Consider the following 22,943-nt stretch of genomic DNA (forward strand, 5'->3'; position numbering starts at 1 on the left):
ACTCTTTTCACCTATAGGTGAAAAAGATTTGTAAATCCAGAATAAGGTCTAGAAGAATATGTGCTAAACCCTGAGCAGTGCTTCATTCTGAGGGAATATAATTGACCAAGCAGAGCAGGGATCTTTTATTTTGTTACTTTCTATTCACTGTTCATGTGGTGAGATTATGGGTGATTTTTACCATGGGGATGTTTTGCTGTACAATTTAATTTCTTTGCAAGCTGTGCAAACATAAATATACTACTTTCGGGGTTTTGGAAAGTTTCTGTTTATTTTAGTTTTCAAAATCACACAAAAAAGTGTGAGTATATTAGAAGAATCAGGCCAGTTTTTACCTACTCTCATAGCTCATTTTTTTTTTAGTGCGGGAGGGGCAGGAAGAGAGGGAAAGAGAATCTTAAACAGACTCCAAGACCTTGAGTTCATGACCTGAGCTGAAATGAGGAGTCGGACCTGAGCCTCCCAGGTACCCCTCAGACCATTTTTTTTTTTTAAAGATTTTATTTATTTATTTGACAGACAGAGATCACAAGTGGGCAGAGAGGCAGGCAGAGAGAGAGGGAGGAAGCAGGCTCCCTGCTGAGCAGAGAGCCCGATGTGGGGCTTGATCCCAGGACTGTAAAATCACGACCTAAGCCAAAGGCAGAGGCTTTAACCCACTGAGCCACCCAGGCGCCCTGCCTCTCATACCAATTTTTATTCACTCTTTGTCCTTGTACTTAATTCATGGATATCTTTAATTATACATTTTCCCCAACATACTTCTTTCTAGATATCCCCCCCCACAACTGAAAATAGAAAAAAAAAAAAAAAAAAACAAAATAATGAAGAAAGGAAAAAAAGAAAAAAGATGGCACCATGTACATACGGATTTAATTATTTTAATATATTATCATTGCTATCACTAAAGTTTTGGCACTGGTGAGGACTAAAGTCACCAAGATAATAGATAACCAGACAATACTTTGGGAAACAAGTTTTCAGAAAGGTCAAAAAGAAATGTCCTTGCTATGTAACTTTTGAATAAGCCACTTGAAAAGAAGTCAGTATTACATGCACATATTACATAACTCAAAGAATCCAAAAGTGCATGTTGGAAAGTTGTGTCCCTGACACCTTTGCTCCTAAGGCATGTACTATTACAAATAGTGATATCTTGTATATCCTTCCAGAGATGGTCTACCCACGGGCAAACGTTGGCATAATTATAGGGTAGCCCTCCGTAACATGGGTTTGCCTCTTGCTTATTTTACTTGAAAAAATATCTTAGAAATTGTTGTATATCAGTATCTATAACGCTGTATCATGGTTTTCAGTGATATGTAAATGCAAATGATTTCAGTCTGTGGATTAACTATAATTTAGCTCATCATTCCCCTACTGATAGGTGCTTATGTTGTTTTTAATATTTTATCGGTTCAAGAAATGTTGTAATATCCTCCTGTATTTGTAATTTTGCAAATGTGCATGTATATTTGTAGAAGAAATCCCTGCCAGTAGGGTTACTCCTTCATAATGTAGGTGTGTTTTAAATTTTAACTGCTCTGTAGTAATTTCTATTCCTTTGAGTCACAATTAAGAGTCTGTTTCCCTGTATCTTCAGCTACACAGTGATATAAAGCTTTTGACTTTTGCCAAGCTTCTAGGTGAAAAGTGGTCTCTTAGGTAGTTTTGATTTGTCTCTCTTTCATTGCAAGTGAAGTTGAATATTTTTGTATATGTTTAAGGCCACTTATATTTCCTCTCTTCTGAATTGTCCATTTATTATCTCTTAATTTTACTCAATTTCATTTATTTTGTTTTTATAAAAATAATTTTTGCTATTTAAAGATTCTCTTGCTGGGTAAGGGAAAAAAAACCCCAGCTACATGGTATTTATGAGAGATACTTCTAAATCAAAATAACTTAGAGTAACTGAAAATAGAGGGATGAATAAAGATATATTGAACACCTGGATAAAAAAATGAAGTAGGAATAACTATATTAAAACAAAACAAACTAAATCCAAAGCAATTTAATATTTCAGATTTATGAGGTGCTATGTATCAAGAATATATAAAAATCATGAATAGTTCATGAATCTAACAACAGATTTCAAAATATAAAACAAAAATGGTTAGAAATATAAGAAAATTTGACAAACTCACAAATATATACTATTTTGGGGATACTTAAATGTACCTCTCAGAAGTTAACAAATCAAGTAGACAAAAGTAAATAAGGTTATAGAAGATCTAAATAATAAAATTAAGTTAATAAACAGAGAATATATCTTTTTAAAAAAACATATGAAATGTTCAGAAAAAGAAACAATTATGAGACTATAAAAGCATTTAGATAATTCAAAAAAGCAGAACATATACACTCTGACCACAATGTAATAGCTATAAATCAATAATAAAAGAATGGGAACTTTCAAAACAGAAAACAGAACTGCAACTATTTATAAGAAAATAAAATCACCTTTCTGTAGGACTCTTCAAGTAAAAAGAGAATCTAAATGGAAATTACAAACATGAATGACAATAAGAGAGAATGTGTACTGAATCTTAATGGAATGGCCTACACAGTAATGTAAAAATGTACAGCATTAAAAGTATTTATCGGAAAATCAGAAAATTTTACTAAGTAGTCAGTTTTTAAAAGGTTTTAAAAAATACAAAATATCAAGAAAATTAATTCAGGGGGAAAGAATAAAGATAAAAGTATACATCAGATTTCTACTTTTTTAAAAAGATTTTATTTGTTTATTTTTATAAGATTTTATTTATTTATTTGACAGATCACAAGTAGGCAGAGAGGCAGGCAGAGAGAGGAGGAAGCAGGCTCCCCGCTGAGCAGAGAGCCTGATGTGGGGCTGGATCCCAGGACCCTGAGGTCATGACCTGAGCCGAAGACAGAGGCTTAACCCACTGAGCCACCCAGGCTCCCTCTACTTCTGTTAATACTGGACTTTCCTTCTAAGGAAAGACAGAAAAGCTGTATGACTACAAATACATCACGCATCTACTTGAAGCATAAGCATCCATAAACACACAAGGTAATAGACAATAGAACCAGAAGACCCAGAGGCAAGTTAGGCATTAGGTACTGCATTCCTATTAATGGTATTTCCCATTTTCTTTTCTTGTTCTTGTTCTTCTTCTTTTTTTTTTTTTTTTAACTTTTGTGGGGTTTTTGGTTTGTTTTTCTTTTAAAGATTTTTTTTTACTTAGAATGTGAGAGAGAGAGAAATCATGAGGGTGGGGGGCGGAGGAGCAGGCTCTCCACTGAGCAGGGAGCCTGATGTGGGACTCAATCCCAGCACCCTGGCATCATAACCTGAGCCAAAGGCAGACTCTTAACCACCTGAGCCACCCAGGTGCCCTCCTGGTTTTGCTAGAGGAAGCTGAGTGGTTTAGCCTCACAGGGCTGAGTGAAGAAATGCTGGCATCCGTCATCTCTTAACCCAACTCTGGGTTGGGATGCCAAAGGCTTAAGAACTGGACTAGACTTGCTTTCTTTCTTTCTTTTTTTCTTTAATTATTTTTTATTTTTTGATGGAGAGAGAGAGATTACAAGTAGGCAGAGAGAAAGGGAGGGAAACAGGCTCCCCAGTGAGCAGGGAGCCTGATGTGGGGGCTCAATTCCATGACCCCAAGACCATGACCTGAGCTGAAGGCAGAGGCTTTAACCCACTGAGCCACCCAGCTGCACCTAGACTTGCTTTCTAAAGGATTGCAGCTTGACTTCAAAGACTCCTACTCTGGGACACCTGGGTGGCTCAGTTGGTTAAGCAGCTGCCTTCAGCTCAGGTCATGATCCCAGCGTCCTGGGATCAGAGTCCCACATCAGGCTCCTTGCTCAGCGGGGAGCCTGCTTCTCCCTCTGCCTCTGCCTACCATTCTGCCTGCCTGTGCTTGCTCTCTCCCCGCTTCTCTCTCTGATAAATAAATAAAATCTTAAAAAAAAAAAAAAAAAGACTCCCACTCTGGAAATTGAATTAGGCTGATCCTAGATTGCTTGTGCCTTCAGGCAACTATCAGAAACAAAAGTAAATTTTGCCTGAGGCAAATGAAATCATCCTATAGATGAGATCCAGCAGAAGCTTAAAGAATGAGTTTTTCTGGCACACAATCAAAAGCAACCAGCCCTGGGGGAAAAAAAAACCCAGCAATACAGCCAAAACCCACTAGAAATAATAGACAATAGAAATAATTTCATGTACAACCCAGATATTGGAGTTATAGCTATAATTCTTAAAACAACTATGTTTACAAAATGTAAGGGGATAATTGAAGATGAAACTAAGAATTCTGACATAAAATAAGAAATATAAAAAGGACATAGATCTGAAAAAAAATCTAATCAAAATTAAAAACTGAAAAATACAGTTGCTAAAATTAAGAATTCAGTGGACAGATTTAATAGAGTTAGACACAACTGAATGTAGAATTAACGAGCTAGAAAAGACAAGAGGATTTTTAAAAATGCAGAAAAGAGGGTAAGAGACAGGAAGGATCTCTTGGAAGGTCTAACACATGTATAATCTGAAGAAGGGGGGTGGAGAAAGAAGAATGGTATAGAAGAAATATTTGAACAGGTATGTCTGAAGAACTCCCAAACTGATGAAAGATTTCCAGTCACAGATTTAAGAAACCCCATGGCCAGGGCACCTGAATGGCTCAGTGGGTTAAAGCCTCTACTTTTGGCTCAGGTCATGACCCCAGGGTCCTGGGATCAAGCCCCGCATTGGGCTCTCTGTTTGGCAGGGAGCCTGCTTCCCTTCCTCTCTCTCTGCGTGTTTCTGCCTACTTGTGACTCTGTCAAATAAATAAAATCTTTAAAAAGAAACCCCATAGCCCCAAATGGCATAAATAAAAACATAAATTCACACCTAGCCTCGTTAACCGACCCTCTCATTGTTGCCCCTTTGAACCTAATACCCCGTGTCTCCCTCTGGCTCCTTATAATTAACCAATTCTTCCAATGTTCTTAGAACAAGATTTACCATCTGTTGTACCCGAGTTTTTGGGTCCAAGAAACCACCAAGGAGCCAACACCGATGCAATCACATGAGGGTTTATTTGACAAGCTTAAGCTTGGGCCCAAGTATACCCGACACAGCAGAGTAGGGACTTGGACCTCAAGCTTAGTTAAGGCAGGGGTATTTATGGGTTCCTGTTACTAAAGCAGGGTGGGGGTTTCTGGAACCAAAGCAGGGTGGGGGTCTCTGGAACTAAAGTAGGGTGGGGGTCTTTAGAACTAAAGTAGGGTGGGGCTTCCTGAAACTAAAGTAAAGTAGGGGAAAGTTCAGCCCTTGGGCACAGGGGTCTGAGATGGCTGTACTTATGCTAAGGCTAAACCTGAGGTGGGATGGCCTTAGTTTTTCTCAGCCTCCACATTTCCCCCTCTCAGAGGAACCTAAGGAAGGACCCAATCAGGGGTCCAGGCTGGTTACAGGAACAAGGTGTGGTGGCTGGTATTGCCGTCTGAGTACCATGAGCTTAACTGTACTGACTCTGTCTTTGACAAAAGTAAGCAACATTAGTGGCATACGTGAAAGTGGTGCAGTCTTAGCTTTAGGGTATTGTCCTTGTCGGGCTGACTTTTCCATTCTGGGACGAAGTCCTTGGGAACGGTGTGTGGGTCAGCTGGTTGGACATGGGTGTAGTGGACCCAGGGAGTAATCCCATTGACCTTGGGAGCAGTGGGAGTGGTCAGGATCACGATGTAGGGTCCCTTCCAGTGAGGATCCAAGTTTTCCACTTGGGGGCAGAGCATCCAAACCAAGTCCCTGGGTTGGTAAGGATGTGGTTCTAGCTCCATCTCTGTCTCAGTGTGGGCAGTCCGGATCCCTGCGTGGGCTCTTTTGAACATTATTTCAAATGGGGTCACCTTGTTTAAACAGGGTGTACATGGCGCCCTGAGGAGGGCAAAAGGAAGTAGGTCCACCCATCCACCACCAGTCTCCAGAATTAGCTTTGCCAAGGTCTGTCTCCTTGCCCAGAGCTCTGGGCCCGGTAGGCACAATGTAGCCCCCAACTAGTGTCCATGGCTTGGCCAATGCCTGCGAGACTGAACTCACAAATGCAGGGCTGTTGTTTGATCCAATTGCGAGAAGTAACCCAAACCTCTAGTAGTTTTTTGGCTACCACTCCTGCCATCTCATGTTTTGCAGAAAAAAAGCCTCTACCCAGCCTACGGTCCGTATAGATGTTGGCGATCTTACCCTTGGCCATCTGAAGTGCCTTGGTGAGTGCAATCCGCTCCACTTTTCCCGCCGAGGTTCCGTGTGGCAGGGCTGTTGTCCAGAGTTCCTGCTCAGGAGAAACCACCACAGCCCCCGCACACCTCTTTCCATCGACCATGTAGCTACTCCCGTCTGTGAACAGAGTCATCTCCACATCCGGGAGGGGAGTGTCTCTGAGATCCGGCCTTATTCCTGTGACCTGGGTTAGGACCTCTCCGCAGTCATGTGGGTGGTCAGTCAGCTCCTCTGGCAGCAACGTGGCTGGATTTACGCTGGGGGCCAGAAAATCACTTTTGGTTCATTGAGGAGGAGGGCCTGATACCCTGTCACTCGGGCGTTTGTCATCCACTGGTCTGGGTAGAGTCTGGAGAAGGGCCTTGATTGTGTGGGGGGTGTGGTCAAAATGAGATTTTGACCCAAAGTCAATTTACTTATATCCTTAACCAGAAGGGCCATGGCAGCAATTATGTGGAGGCAAGGGGGAACCCAGCTGCTACTGGATCTAGTTTCTTGTTAAGATAGGCTATTGGCCTTTGCCGAGGCCCCAGAGTCTGAGTCACAACTCCTTTGGCCACCTCTGCCTCTTTACCCACATACAAGTGGGAGGGCTCGGTAACATCTGGGATGGCCAATGCTGGGACACTCAGTAAGGCTGTTTGTAATTCCCAAAATGCTTCATATATGTGGGGCTGACTGACTGGCAAAGGCAAGATCATCTAAACGAGTTATCCGGCAACTTCTCTGAAGTTTACCTCAAGTTGTCTAGTTTAGGTAAACAAGCATTTTAAAAACAATTAAATCTAGAATTTAACATCCATTAAGGTGTGTTATTAAAACAATTTTTCTCTCTAGAATAACCCTCATTTCCAGAGATAGTCAAATCAAGACTGATTTATTTGAAAAACAAGTCCAGTTTTAACAAACTTGGCCTAATTATTTACATAAGCTCAGCAAGAACAGTAAGTGTGATCATATAGATCTTTTAGAATCTGCTCTGCTGGAACTTCTTATAAGGAATCTCTAGGTTGAACTTTTAGTAGCCTCTCCAGGCCAGAAGCCAAGCCATGTAGTTGCCATCAGACATGACTGTTTATTTGGGTGAATTCCTCTTCCTGAGGTCCTGCCTCTACCAGGAAGTGATATTCTTTACTCACCTGGGGAGGCTGCTGGGAACTCTGTTAGCAAGGTATCAGGCCAACAGTTCCAAAGGGCTTTATAGCTCCATGTATAAAATCAACCTTAGTTCCTTTAAGCTGTCTGGTCATACCTAAGCCTTTTCAAATATGACATTCCAGTCAAAGCCTTGGTAAAATAACCAGTGTTTCCAATGGTGTCTTGTTACAAGGAGAAAAGATTCTTATTGAACTCATGTAAATGATTGATTGCCATGGAAGAATACTTGCTGAGATCTTTTGGTTTCAGAGATAGAGAGAAAAATTGAATACCTTGATTCGTTTACAAATGAATACTTTTAAATCTCTGTATGTAACAGATAACTAAAGAAAAAGTTTCCCTAGTCTGGAGGAACAAACATTACAGAACCAGTCATGTTTAAAATAAGACAAAACATTAAGTGACACAACATTACAATCTTTCAGTTCCCATGTTACTAATTCTGGTTTAGTCTGAAGGCAGCTTTTACTTCTGTAAATTCTTATCCATTTCAGTTCCAGGATTTTAACATATCAAAGACCTGCATTTGTCCTGAAAGTCTTCCCATATGAATTTCCTTTAAGGTGAGGTCATCTTTCAAGAGAATTAAAACAATTACAAATGACAAAAACTCAGAGTAGATATGGTTAAATATCAAGTGATGACCCTTATCAAAACATTAAAATTTTAGGAAATGTATAGAACCTCTAGAGTAGTTACAGCATTTACCCAAATGTAACCCAAGGTTTATCATTGGTTTAGCAATACTCCCTGAGTAATTCAGCATATCAAGGAAAAGTCAAAGAGATCTCATTTACAATTTTGGGCAGGCAAAGAGAAAACCATTTACATTTTCTTAACAGCAGATCAATTAATCTAAGAAAACTTTGTCCTTTTATTTTTTTTATTTATTTGACAGACAGAGATCACAAGTGGGCAGAGAGGGAGGCAGAGAGGAGAAAGCAGGCTCCCTGCTGAGCAGAGAGCCTGATGCGGGGCTCGATCCCAGGACCCTGAGATCATGACCCGAGCTGAAGGCAGAGGCTTAACCCACTGAGCCACCCAGGTGCCCCTATTTCCATCAGTCTTAGTTACACTTAGCATTTTGTACTTTTAGAAACACCTTAAAAACCTCTAGTTAGTTATTAATCTGTTGTGAATGGTTATAACAGAATTCTTTAGATGTCAATTTATGAATCAGTTAAGCACAAAGCACATTTACTAACAGATTTAAGTATTATTTTCTTTGCTGTAAGAAGTCAAAAGCACAAACCTATGTTCAGTAATCAATGACTTAGCATTTTATCCTCTTTGGAAAAGATGTAAATGTCCAACAAATTTAATTCCATTTGTTATCCAAGCAAAACTTTAAACTTTCAGGTTACCAAAGACTTTGAAAGCGATCTCAGCAATTACCCTTTAAAACTTTGAGACAGACAGTTAACCATCAGTTTGGTCATTTCTTTGCTAACAGATTTTAACAAATAACACGAGCTTATTTGACCTTCAGTAAACTTTGAAGTTTCACATTTACTGCTAGTAACTTAAAAGACGTGTATATCTTAATTAAACCAACAAACTTAACTTAGTTCACATACTGATTTACGTTCCACCTGGGCCCACTCCACTTTGAATTTTTACCTGAGACACGGGTGGGAAGATCTGGATTGGGGAGTGTTTGGTCCAGGGGGTGCTCTTCTTGCTCCTTGACAGTGAAGAACAGAACAAAGTACCACCAGAGTGCAGAGAAACGGTTCCCAGTTCTAGAACTCATCAGCTCCAAGAGAGGAGGAGACACCATGCTTTCCACCAGCAAGGTTGGGGTGGGGGGTGGCTAGGCAGTCACCGTCCGGCCAGAGAGGGCAAGGAATGTCCCCAAAACAAAGGTAGTTTCAGCAGCTGCTTGGGCATATTCCTTAAAGTCTCTGTCTTGAGTTAGACTAACCCCAGTTGGCTCCAGTTATAGCCATTAACACACAAAATGAGTGAAGGAGAAGCCCCACATCTATTAGGAGGAATGGAGAGGCGAAAGTCAGTCCCCTTACTCTCTGCTTGCCTCATTTCTCCAAACACAACAACAATGCAACAGACAACAAAAAGACAGGACAAAAACAACTGCAGATCCAGCAGCCCTCCCGGGGCCATCCAGCATTAAAGGATGGCCATTCAGACATGCGGAAAGTCTGAAACTTTCCCTTTCATATGTCCGTGCCCAGGTTATGAGCTCTATCCCTAACATCCGAGAAGTGGTCAATCATCAGAGTCAGAGGAGTTGTCTGCGTCTGTCCCATCACGTCCTCAGTCCACAACAAGACAAATACACTTACGACAATTAACAAGAACACACTCACAAAGACAAACGATCGGGCGCGACCGCGAAGACAAAACTGGAAGGAAGTTAAGGGAGAATCCGGCTGTAATGGCAGCGGGCTCTCTTCACAGATGAGGACCTCGTCCTCTGGGCCCGACCACAACAGCAGCCGAGCCTCCAGACATGGGTCCGACCGCCAACAGCAGCCGAGCCTCCAGATGAGGACCCCGTCCTCCACAGATGAGGACCTCATCCTCCAGGCAGGAGCAAGGGACGTCTCCACAAGTCCCCCGGGTCGACGACCCGCCACGGGTCCGCTTGAGCCAATGTCGACTTCAGATACTCAGATACTTAGACTCGGCCCAACCACGACAGCAGCCGAGCCTCCAGATTGGAATTCCTACAGGTAAAAATGCAGATTGGAGCTCCCTAAAAGTTTGCGTGCAAATAGATTAAAAAAAAAAAAAAAAAAACCAAAAATGAGTGCACTCACCAGCCGGGGCAGGACCCTCTGGGTTGGAGTCCTGGGGTCTCTCAGATCTGGGTGGAACCTCCAAATGTTGTACCCAAGTTTTTGCATCCGAGAGACCACCCAGGAGCCAACACCAATGCAATCACACGAGGGTTTATTCGACAGGCTTAAGCTTGGGCCCAAGTATACCCGATGCAGCAGAGTAGGGACTCGGACCAGAGCTTAGTTAAGGCAGGGGTATTTGTGGGTTCCTGCTACTAAAGCAGGGTGGGGGTCTTTAGAACTAAAGTAGGGTGGGGCTTCCTGAAACTAAAGTAAAGTAGGGGAAAGTTCAGCCCTAGGGCACAGGGGTCTGAGATGGCTGTACTTATGCTAAGGCTAAACCTGAGGTGGGATGGCCTTAATTTTTCTCAGCCTCCACACCATCCTGCTTTTACCTTTCTGAAATAGAAATAACTTTTTAATATACTTTGAATATATAGGAGGCAAAAGATTCATGAAACGCTACTCTTTCTTCTTGGCAGTGTTTTCTGGACCATTTTACTCTTTTCCATCTTATTAAAAAATAATTCTGGTCACAGTCCCTAAATCCGGGCTCAATCTACAGCTGGAAAAACTCTGCCTTAGCTGATTTAGGAATGTGGAGGGAATAGAATTGCACTAACGGACACCTAATACTTAAATTTGTTTGCTTGTCTTTCACCGGCCAGGAATCAGATGACCTTGGACAAGGGGCTGTTTTTCTTGCTGTGCTCTGCTTTGTTTCCTTTTTTTCTTTTCTTTTCTCTCCTTGCTGGGAGCTCAGACTCCTGGATCAACTCCCGGGGCTTGGGACGGGGTTGGGGGGGTAGGGTGGGTGCGCATTAGGAAAAGCCAGCGGCCAGTTAAATCCCAGCAGCCGGTTCCTGCTCTCTGGGAAGTGAAGAGCACCAGGGCGAGGGCGCTGTGCGGTGGCGAACCTGTAGGTCAGGCAAGGGCCGGGCTCGCTGGCTGGGGCTTCCTGGCCTTGGAAGGGCCCCGGGCTTCCAGAACTTTGCTGGACTGCGAGACAAAGTACAGACCAAAGAACTTGACGTTCTCGCTGTGAGTGCGCGGAAATGCAAGGTGGGGAGTCGGAGCAGCGGCGGGCGCCGTGGGCGCTCGGGGCGGGGGGGCGGTCTGGGTTAATCCCGGGGCGCATCCTCTGCAGTGGCGTTGGCCGGCGCCTCCCCTGGGCCGCAGTCCTACCGCTGGAGAAGGCGGCCTTTGTGTGTTCCTCGTTAGGTTACGTTGGAGAGACCGACGACCGCAAGGGAAAGTGAGCAGTAAGGGGCCTGGCCGGCTTTCGCCCGGCCCACTCCCGGCCTCTGGCGCCCTTGAACCCGCCCCTCCGGGTAGATCTCTGAGCGGGCTCCAGGCACTCTTCACTCGCGGTCCAAAGGCTCGGCGGCGCGGGCAATGGATCTCGTGGCTGCTCTGCGGGGCGCGAGACTGCGGCGGGCGCTGCTGGGGCCGCGGGTGGCCCTCCCAGGCCTCTGCCCACACGGGGCCAGAGCCAAGGCCGCCATCCCCGCCGCGGTCCCGGTTACCGCCGAGACTCCTGGAAACGGGCCTGGCGACCAGAGGCTGCGGACCCTGGAGGAGCTTCCTGGGCCCGGACCGCTGCGCTTCCTCTTCCAGCTGTTAGTGCAAGGCTACGTTCTGCGGTTACACAAGCTCCAGGTACCAGAACTGGCCTCGCGACCGGGGAAGGGGGAAGTGGGGGGAGTGAGCACCAGGACGGAAGAGCAGGAGATGGGGAGATGTTGGACAAAAAAGTGAAGGACGCGAAAATTTAGCTCAGGACCGACTGGAGCTATGGTCCTAGGCTGGACGTCGGTAGGGATCACGTGTAAAGGGTAGACAGAACTCGGTGAGCTGAAATGAGTAGGTGCAGAGCGGTAGGCACCAGGGAGGAGGTGACTTGGGAAGCCAAGTTCAAAATGCACGGAGGTTGAGAGAGGCCGAAACTGTCTTGGTAACGGAATGGCAGGTCCCAGTGTCTACCCTGTCAGATGTGGTAGAACCACTATTTAATTCTGGGGTGGTGTTGACTACCACAGACTTCTTCCAAAGGAAATGGCTTTGGGGAGGGTTATGGACATCTAGCAATTTGCAAGATAAGTTTTCCCATAGGGAGAAAAATGTCACTTCTGGGGGATTGAAAGCAAAATCATAGACGTTCAGGAAAAGATGCATTTTGTTGCTGTTGTTATTATTAAGGAATCAATGTCCAGTAAGGAGAGTTTATTCAGGGGAACACTGAGGCAGGGATGGATGGATATCCCACTGCGAATGGACAGAGACTGGAAAACCCAATGTGGGTTAAGGTGGAGAGGTTTTAGGAGATGAACTGAAGAGATTCAGCTGGGATCTGTCTTCCCAGTGACTATTACAAAGTACGGACATACCAACTCTGCCCCAGGCATTTTTTCAAAGGGCTGGGATTCACTGGTCGGTGGCCAGTGTCTTCATGGTTTATAGGCCCCCTTGCGGGAGAAGGAGGACAAGGGTCTTGAACGAGTCAATAAACTGCTAATTTCACAAAGGGAACTTGAGTGCAGTAGGACGGACTAGACGGACTAGACGGGAGAGGTGGAGAGGGCCTCAGGGAAGGAAGGCTGGGGAGTGGCCTGTCTGAGCCGCCCTCCGGACAAAGCTGGACCAGAATTGAGGATGAAGTGACTCTGGGGTGTTGAAGCACTAACCGGACTAATTTCAGAGCTTCTGCTCCCACCGGGCTGCTGTCCTTTCCTGGGGTCTTCCCTGTTAGCTCCTGCTCCTGAAACTGGGTGGGCAGCTCCCAAGGTACTCAGAGATGGTTAAAAAAGCATTCCTTCCAGGCTCAGCGTCAAGAAACCAAGTAAGCCAAGAAACCAGAATCCTGTAAACTTTTCCTATGTGATTTAACCTCTGGACATGTGAGAGGCCCAGCGAATGCCCCAGGGGTGGGGACGAAGGATTTCTCACCACTTCTTAGGGAGAGTTTACTACAAGGTTTTGCTTAGGATTTTCTCTGGAGCAGTAACTACCAAAGAAATTCTAGACCATCCGAAGAGGTGTAGGAGGAAGCAGGAGAAACCGGGAATGCATAGCCTTTTATTTTATCTTATTTTACTTTATTTAAAATTTATTTATTTATTTGAGGGAGAGAGAGAGAGCATGAGAGCCAAGGGAGAGGCAGAGGGAGAGGGAGAAAGAGAATCTCAAGCAGACTCCACTCCGAGCGTGGAGCCCTGAGATCATGACATCAACTGAAATCAAGAGTCGTCTGCTTAACTGACTGTGCCACCCAAGAGCCCCAGGCATGTGTAGACTTTTAAAGGAGCGGCCAGGGCTAGGATCCAGGAGAGCCCCCTGGCCTCCAGCCCCTAGATCCCAGAGATCTGGAGTCACATGAACCTTCCCAGGGCATCGATGGAAAATACATTAGCCCTTCTCAACCTGCAGCTGGTGAAGAGTGGAGGGTTGCACATCTATGAAACCCAGTTAGTACCCCTACTGAGAAGGAGGATACATTTCAGGGACACACACTGTATCAGTTCAAATTTATTTGGTTGCCACTCCCACTGGCTTCAGGTAGGCTTATTGGCTCCTATAACCAAAAAGTGTAATAGTTGGTTCCCTTAGCTATGTAGTGTGCTCTGGACATTCATGAGATGATCAAAGCTATAGTTTTTGTTTTTTGGCATGTGCCTTGGCTCTGCTGTCTTGCAGAAGTTAGATGACTGACCTGGGCTACCTACCCGTCTCTGAACCCATCACAGTGGCCAGAGACATACTCTAATTAGCTTAGACACGTACAGGCTCACCCCTAAAGCTGGGATTGGGGTCCCTCCCACCTAAACCAGGTGAGTACTGCACAAGGCATACGAGTAGAGTTGCTCTAAGGGCAGCTGACCGTAATACCCCCTGTACCCTCAGTTGTCAAAAAACCGTGTATCATATGCAAAAATCATAAAATCAGCTCAGGGAAGCATTGTAGGGCTTAAGGGATAGAGTGGGGATTGGAACATATGAAAATCGTGCTAGCCCATAAATGCAGTTCCGTTCTCTAGCTAACTAAGATAATACCAAGTACTGGAAAAATGAAATGTGAACGTACATTAAATTTATATGTAGATTTAAATTAATTTCTTTCAAAGATGTCAGCTGAGAGAATGATGAGACCGGTTACATATTCCATTGCTCTAATTGGGAACTGTCTTGGCTGGGGACCCTTCGTGTGCCCCACAGTGCCCTGTGCACATAATTGTCATTTCATATGCATGTTTCTCTTTCTCTCTCTCTCTCTCTCTCTTTTCTTTTTAACAGTTACACATTTTTTTTTCTTATGGTGCGAACTCTAAGATCTACTCTCTTAGAAACGTTCAAATGTGTCATAAGTATTAATAATTATAGTCACCAGGCTGAGCATTACATCCCCAGGATGTAATTTATGTTGTATTTATTTTGTATCTGGAAATTTGTATCTTTTGACCCCCTTCACCCATTCCGTCCCCTCCCACCTGTGGCTTCTGGCAGCCACCAGTCTGTTCTGTGTCTCTATGAATTTGGTTTTGTTTGCTTTGTTTTTAGATCCCGCATGGAAGAGAGATCAGCCAATATTTGTCTTTCTCTGACTTATTTCACTTAGCACGATGCCCTCAAAGTCCATCCATTTGTCATAAATGTTGAGATGATCTTCTCTTGTGTGGCCAAATAATACTTCATTGTATATATACCATAACTTCTCTACCAGTTCATCCCTTAATGGACACTTAGATTGCTTTCAGGTCTTGGCTCTTGTAAATAATGCAGCCATGAGAACAGGTGCCTACATCTTTTTGGTTAGTATTTTTTTTTCTTTAGATAAATACCCAGAGTGGAATTGCTGGATTACAGGGCAGTTCTATTTTTGATTTTTTGAAGAACCTCCCTAGGGACTGTACCAGTAGCTATCCTCACTGAGAGGACGCGAGGGTTCTCTTTTCTCCACGTCCTCACCAACCCTTATAATCTTTCGTCCTTTGGAGGTTCATGCTTCTTTTTTTTTTTTTTTAATAATTTTTATAAAGATTTTATTTATCTATTTAAGAGAGAGTGAGTGAGAGCTTGAGCAGGAAGGAGGGAGGAAATGCAGAGGGAGAGGGAGAAGCAAACTCCCCATGGAGCAGGGAGCCCAACGTGGGGCTCGATCCCAGGACCCTGGGATTGTGACCTGAGCCAAAGGCAGATGCTTAACCAACTGAGTCCTCCAAGTGCCCCCTTTTGAGGTTCATTCTAACAGGTGTGAGATGCTATCTCATTGTGGTTCTGATTTGCATTTCCCTGATGATGAGTGATGTTGAGAGTCTTTTCCTGTCCCTGTTGGCCATCTGTATGTCTTGGGGAATATGTTTACTTGGATCTTCTGCTCATTTGTGAGGCTGATGATATTTTCTATTGGCTTTTTAGTCTTTATTTTATTTCTTTTCATCCTGATCTTTGTTGTTTTCTTCCAGAAACTAACTTTGAGATTAGTTGCGGTTCTTTTTCTAGTTCTTTAAAGTGTAAAGTTAGGTTGTTTATTTGAGATCTTTCTTATTTCTTTCTTTTCTTTTATTTTTTTAAGATTTTATTTATTTGAGAATAAGAGAGAGAGCATGAGAAGGGGAAGGTCAGAGGGTCAGCAGACTTCCCACTGAGCAGGGAGCCCCATGTAGGACTCGATCCCAGGACTCCAGGATTGTAACCTGAGCCAAAGGGAGTCGCTCAAGCAGCTGAGCCACCTAGACACCCATGAGATTGTTCTTGTATCTTTTTTTTTTTTTTAAGATTTAAAAAAATTTTTTTTATTTGACAAAGAGAGAGATTACAAGTAGGTAGAGCAGCAGGTGGGGGAGGGAGCAGGCTCCCCGCTGAGCAGAGAGCCCGATGCGGGGGCTCAATCCCAGGACTCTGGGATCATGACCCGAGCCAAAGGCAGAGGCTTAACCCACTGAGCCACCCAGGCACCCCTCGTTCTTGTTTCTTGATGTGGCATCTATCACTGTGAACTTCTCTCTTAGGATTGCTTTTGCTGTATCCATAAATTCTGGCTTTTACCACTCTTACCATCCTTTCCTTAAGCCTGAATTCCTGTTCTCCACTGGACATGAGCATCAAAGCCAGATGATCCGGGACCTTCTGAACCTAACAGGCATCATTCTGCGCAATGCAGAGGGTGTCATGTCCAGCTCCGGCAGCCCCAGTGCCAGGTCAGCAGCAGGAGCAACCTCCTAAAGACTGTGGGAAGGAACGGGGCCTGGGCGCCCCCTCCTGCTCAGTCTCCCGTGCTGCGCACTCTGCCCCTGTAATTTACGTAAGCACCATGGCTGTGTCTGTGTCCCTAAAAGCATGTTTGATTCCCCAGCTCAGGAATCTCCACAGGGCCTGGGAATCAGCTTTTAACTTTTCACAGGGACATTTGAGGCCCTGGCCTCCCTTTCCCAGGTGCTCTTTGAGGGTTTAGGATGCTCTATTACCTTTTTCATATGTCTTTAGGTATTTTCTGATTTTTTGCTTCTAGGTTTCTTCTTGGTTATTCAGTAGTCTATTGTTTAATCGCCACATTTTTTATGAATTTTCCAGTTTTGGGTTTTTTTTTTTTTTTTTTTTTTTGGTAATCAGTTTCTAGTTTCATACCTTGTCAGGACAAAAGATGCTTGATAAGATTTTAATCTTCTTAAATTTGTTAAGACTTGTGTTGTGGCCTGTCATGTGATCTCTCCTGGAGAATGTTCCATGTGTGCTTGGAGAAGAATGCATCTTCTGTCATGTTTGGATGGAATGTTCTGGAATGTTCAGTGTGAGTCTGCTAAGTCCCTCTGGTCTGCTGTGTCATTTGAGGCCAGTGTTTCCTTATTGATTTTCTGTCTCGATGATCTGTCCGGGGGATATCAAATTCCCCTACTATTATTGTATCGCTGCTATTTCTCCCTGTAAGTCTGTTAGTATTTGTTTCACATACTCAGGTGCCCATGTTTTATACCATCGCCTGTTTATGGCTTAGAGGCTGATAAGTTCTGTGGGCTGGGCTTGTGTCCTTCCCACCTCTGTATCCCCCAGTGCCAGACACAGTCCCAGGTAGAGGGAAGGTTCTCAGTAATGTTTAATAAAAAACAAATTTCAGGGGCACCTGGGTGGCTCAGTCAGTCAAGCGTCCAATTCTTGACTTCAGCTGATGTCATGATCACAGGGTGGTGAGACGGAGTCCCGCGTTGGGCTCCGTGCTGGGCGTGGAGCCTGCTTGAGATTCTTTCTCTCCCTCTGTCCCTCCCTGCTCTCTCTAAAAAGAGAAAAATATTAAAAAAATATAAAAACCAATAAATTTCATGGAGCAGCCAGAGGCCTGTGACGGATACTGAGCAGTGGCTCCCTCTGGTGGCAAACTTGGTGAGACTCTCGTCTGCTCTGTGGTCTGGCTTGTGCAACATGAGCTGGGGTGAAGACGAGACAGCGAGGGCGGTGGGCAGAACGAGTAAGCCTGACCCTTCAGGTCTCAGCTTTTCAAGTTCAGAAACTAAATCGGCAAATTCAGCACGGGCAGACTATTAGGGACTGACCGACGTTGGCCAAACCCACAGAAACAAATTGTGGATAGGGGTGGCCGTGTATTTATTTACTAAGGACGCCAATCCTCTGGGGGATCCTAATATACTGAATCACATAGAAACTCTGTATCCCAGTTATCTATTGCTGTGTAACAACATAATGGCCTAAACCAACGTTTTGTTACATTCCTGATTCTGTGGGTCAGGAATTTGAGCAGCGTGCATCAGAACGGACTTAACTCCGCTTCACAGCGTAGTGGGGCTTCCCTTTGAATGGCTGGTGATGGCTGGGATGGCTCGAGCGGGGTCGTATTTCTGGGCTTTGCGCCTGGCTTTTGGCTGGCTTCCTCAGTTTTTCCCCATGTCACGACTCCTGGGCTTGGAATTTCCAAGATAGTTCCTTCAGTTGCATGTTCGGTGCCTGGGCTAATTTGGCCACATCAGCAGAGTTTCTCTCTCTCTCTCTCTCTCTCTCTCCATGTGGCTAGCCTGGGCTTCCACACATCATGGTGGTCTCCGGATAGTCAGAGTTCTTGCAAGGTACTGGCTTCCCCCAAAGTGAGTTTCCAAGAGCTGGAAGGTGGACGTGCCAGTTTCTTAAGACCTGGGCCTGAAAACCAGCACAGTGTCATTCCGACTGTATTCTACCCATTGAAGCAGTTACAGAGCCCCCCCAGATTCCAGAGGAGAAGACATAGACCTCACCTCTCGATGGGAAGGGTGTCAACGAATCCGTGGCCATCTTTAATCCACCACATCCTCTTCCAGGATCCAAGTACCTAGGGAGAGAAAATAGTCATTACATTAGTGGTGCTTGGTGTCCAGAGGCCCCAGAATGAAAGGAGCAGAACTGCACAAAAGGAAATTTCATCTAGGCTTTGGAGAAACCTGGTTGAATGGGCCTCTCTGGTGCCTGTCCGTTAGATTAAGTATCTCTCTCTTGAGAGATGAAAGCTGCCAAATTCTTGCTGCTTGGCTCCCCTCTTCTGGGTTCTGTAATGGCCACTCTCATTCTGTTAACACATTCTTTCTTCGGTTTGGCTAATACCATTGATTAGATGGATTTTCTGCTCCAGGACTCCTGTTACCATCCAGCCTTTCAGAGATTATCCTCTAGTTACCTTTAGTTGGCTCTCAGATGGATCTGGCAGACATGAGAGGTTGTCCTTGAGACTATGGCCAAACTGGGTGGATGACTTTTAAGCCACAGGGATGGGAAATTCGAAACCAGGTATTAAGGTCGAAGGTGTGAATCATACCAACTTAACAATGGCTGTTAGAATTTTTATCTTACAGATAAAGTTCTGTGGTCAAAAGAATACCGAATAGTCAAGGTAGCCATATTTCCGATTGGGAGAGCGTAGAATGATGTACGTGTCCTGGTAAGGGACTAATTAATTATAGTATCTTCATATGATGGAATTTTATGCAACCATTAAAACATACCTTAGCTCTGTATATTAATATGAATTGCCTGCTAAGAGGTGGGAAGAAAGTAAGGCACAAAACTAAATATATGCATGTATATGTTTAGTAGGTGCCTAAAGTCTTTCTAGGAGGACGCACAAGAACTTGGTAATGAATGGTTGCCTCTGTGTGGGAGTCTTGGCATTGGAGAGGGGAGTTAGGATGAGGTCTTATCTTTTATTGCAGGACTGCTCTGGACCTCCACCAGGCTTTCTGAGAGGACCTATTACCATAAAAACAACAACGTCCCTGGGCGCCTGGGTGGCTCAGTGGGTTAAAGCCTCTGCCTTCAGCTCAGGTCATGATCCCAGGGTCCTGGGATTGAGCCCTGCATCAGGCTCTCTGCTTAGCAGGGAGCCTGCTTCCTCCTCTCTCTCTCTCTCTCTCTCTCTCTCTCTCTGTCTACTTGTGATCTATGTCAAATAAATAAAAAAAAAAAAATCTTTAAAAACAACAACAACAACAGCCGAAGAACAGAAAGCAGGAGATAAGCGCATGGCTGACTGCGTGCTTCCTAGTGTAACATAGTATTTTGAGGTCCTCTGATAGCCCTTCCCCTGGCATCCTTGTTTGGCGCTGGGTCTTTTCGATTTCCACCTTTGTGCTACACCCTCTTTCCACTTCTGCGTCCGCTGCTGATGGCACATTCCTTGTTCTTGGGGCGCTCTCACGGTTCCACCCATGACCAGCTCCGCGTGTAGGTAAGTGCGCTCAGCTCAGCACACCGTGGATTTGCTTTGGGGTGGGTGAAGGCTACAGGTTTGGAGCGGGGGTAGTTGAGCGGTGCTTCTGTCTCCATCCCACAGCCCCTCAGAGGGCGCCCCAGGTGCCTTGTCTTGGATCACCCACTCCCCTCAACCCGTTGTTTGTCTAGAGTGCTAAGTCCCAGGGAAATTCTCTTTTTTTAATGTATATTTTTCTTTTTTTTAACATCTTAATTTTATTTTTTTCCGTGTTCCAAGATTCATTGTTTATGCACCACACCCAGTGCTCCATGCAGTACATGCCCTCCTTAATACCTGCCACCAGGCTCACCCAATCCCCCATTCCCCTCCCATCCAAAATCCTCAGTTTCTCGGAGTCCACAGTCTCTCATGGTTCGTCTCCTTCTCCGATTTCCCCCAATTCATCATCACTAGCCGTCAGGGAAATTCAAATCAAAACCACATTGAGATACCACCTTACACCAGTTAGAACGGCCAAAATCAACAGGACAGTCCCAGGGAAATTCTTACTGGCCTACGGTGCGTGTCTTTGTAACTTAACAACACTTCTGTCTTCTTGCATAAAAACAGACATTTTTATGATTATTGAAGTAATGGATACACACGTGCATCACATTTTTTTTTTGCAAACTTATTTGTAAAGTAAAAAAAAATCAGAACCATGTTAAATGCCCATGAGCAGGATAAAGAAATTGTGATATAGTCCTACAATGGAACAATATAGGACAGTCATAACAAATGCACAAGCTTTTAATGTACCCATATATAACTCAAAACAAGGTTGACTAGAATGATAGGTACAATAGAATACTATTTCTGTAAATTAAAAACCGTACAAAAGTACCATAGGCTGTCGCTGAACACATATATATGTAGTAAAATTTAAACATTGATGAAAAGAATACATTTCAAATTCAAAATAGTGGTTGTTCTGGGAAGGGAGGGCAAAGGGAATGATAAGAAGGAGACTTGGAAATGTTTTCTTCTCTTTTTTTCTTTTTTTTTTTTTGATGTTTTTGTTTTTTAAAAAGATTTGAGGGGGCGCCTGGGTGGGTCAGTGGGTTAAGCCTCTGCCTTCAGCTCAGGTCATGATCTCAGGGTCCTGGGAGAGCCCCACATCTGCTCAGCGGGGAGCCTGCTTCCCCCTCTCTCTCTGCCTGCCTCTCTGCCTACTTGTGATCTCTGACTGTCAAATAAATAAATAAAATCTTAAAAAAAAGAAGGTTTGAAACAAATATGACACATAATAACGGTTCTTAATTTTGGTGGGTGGGTGCGTATGTATTTATAATGGTATTTTCTTGAACTATCCAGTAAAATATCCAGTAAATATTCATAATAAAAAATACAAGCAGTCCTGCTCATCCTAAGTCCACTTGGAGCCACTGGCTTGGTCTGATCTCGGAGACCATTCAAGGCCAGGTTGAGAGCAAGGAGGACCCGGGAATGCTGTTAATTATTTAGCACCTTCTGTCTCCTGGAAATGTGAATTCCACTTGTGGGAGGGGGTTGGGGCTAAATTCCTGACGACACTTTGACAGTCCTGAGACAGGACTATCCCAGTGGGGCTCCTCTTCACCTCTGACCCAGAGTGGGCCTTCTTTCGGCCACACCTGTCAGTGGAAGCAGAGTGGCTCGTGCTGACCGTTCCCTCTCTCCTTCTGTCTATCCAGCTGATGGCTGCCAACTTTTAGGGGCAAGCTTGTTGCTACCCGCAAAATAGTACGTGGAGTCTGTGAGTTTACTTTTGTAAAGGAAAAGCTATTTCCTTGCTGTTTTCATGTTTTTTGTTTTGTTTTGTTTTGTTTTGCTGTACCGAGAGCCTCCCTGAGGAGTCCACTAGTCAGTACACGGAACAGGCCCTTAAGTAGGAAAACAGAACATTGCCATGTGGTATCAGTTTTTCCTAGTGGAGATTTTAGATGATTTTAATGTTATTTTTTTTCCTCTTGTGACAGCTTTATGGAGGTAGAATCACGTGCCCTATCATCTATCCCACTGAACGGTTACAAGGCTTTTCGGAGATTCCCAGACTTATGTGACCATCACCGCATTAATTTTAGAATATTTTCATTGCCCTGGAAAGAAACCCGGGGCTTTCTAGCGTCACCCGGGCTCCATTCCCTCATCAGTCCCTGGCAACCACCCATCCATTTTCCCTCTCTGTGGATTTGCCTATTCTGGGTATTTCATATAAACGGGCTCACTGGCTATGTGGTGGATTATGAAAGGTGCCTTTCACATAGCAAGCTGTTTTCCAGATTCATCCTCGCTGGGGCCTCTATCAGTCCTTTGTTCCTTTTTATGGCTGAGTAATATTCCCTCCCAAGCTATGCCCCAATGTAGTCTTTTACCTGTCTGTTAATGGAGATTCATAGGGTTTCCACTTTGGGGGTTGGTATTATTTTTTGAGTTTTCAAGGTACACATAACTGTCAAAGAGAAGCACAGGAGACATTCGTGAAAGTGGTGAAAACAGATTTTCCTCAGTAATGCGTGACAGGAGGGGAAAGAGATAAATTCCCTCTGCTTTGTGAGGCGGTGGGGGGTATGACGGGGCATTTTAAGAGGAGAGGGAGGGAGGGGGGAGCATGACGGTGCCGGCCTGAGCAGAATCAGGGAAATGAAAAATCACAAAAAGCAGGAAACAGGTGTTTGGTCCATGTGAGACTCATCTGGTTTGTTAGCCGGGGCTTATCAGAGTTAGAGGTCTACGTGTCCTCAGGGACTGGACACAGGGGCCTTATTTTTGGGTGTCGGCTGGAACAAACAGGAAATTCTTTTGGCAGCCTTGGGTTTTCTTAGGCAGGCCTTTCTCGGAGGGATGAAGGTCATCCTAGGGATGCTACTCCGAGCTGTTAGAAAGCATGTTGGTGTGCTCGAGCCTTTCTCGGCCACAGCTGAGGCCTAGCGGAGAAGAGGGCTGGGAAGAACCTGACCAGAATCCTGTTAAGGAGCAAATCTCTATCCCAACCCAAAGCTGAGTTTCCTAATTCTGTTTGGGTCCCCGACCT

General features: G+C 44.5%; 1 protein-coding gene across 1 annotated transcript in view; it reads left to right on the forward strand.

Annotated features, from left to right (window-relative positions):
- Positions 1–11,097: 11,097 nt before the first annotated feature.
- Positions 11,098–22,943, forward strand: part of LOC101690391 (sterol 26-hydroxylase, mitochondrial) — a 34,958-nt gene continuing 23,112 nt past the window's right edge. Inside the window, exons 1-2 of the mRNA XM_004762780.3 lie at positions 11,098–11,271; positions 11,431–11,868. Coding sequence (XP_004762837.1) covers positions 11,605–11,868 — 264 coding nt within the window. The 5' untranslated portion in view covers positions 11,098–11,271; positions 11,431–11,604. The remainder of the gene's footprint in view (positions 11,272–11,430; positions 11,869–22,943) is intronic.

The sequence above is a fragment of the Mustela putorius genome, unplaced genomic scaffold (genome assembly GCF_011764305.1).
Source record: "Mustela putorius furo isolate JIRA1106 unplaced genomic scaffold, ASM1176430v1.1 tig00000275_pilon_pilon_pilon, whole genome shotgun sequence".
Lineage (NCBI taxonomy): Eukaryota > Metazoa > Chordata > Mammalia > Carnivora > Mustelidae > Mustela > Mustela putorius.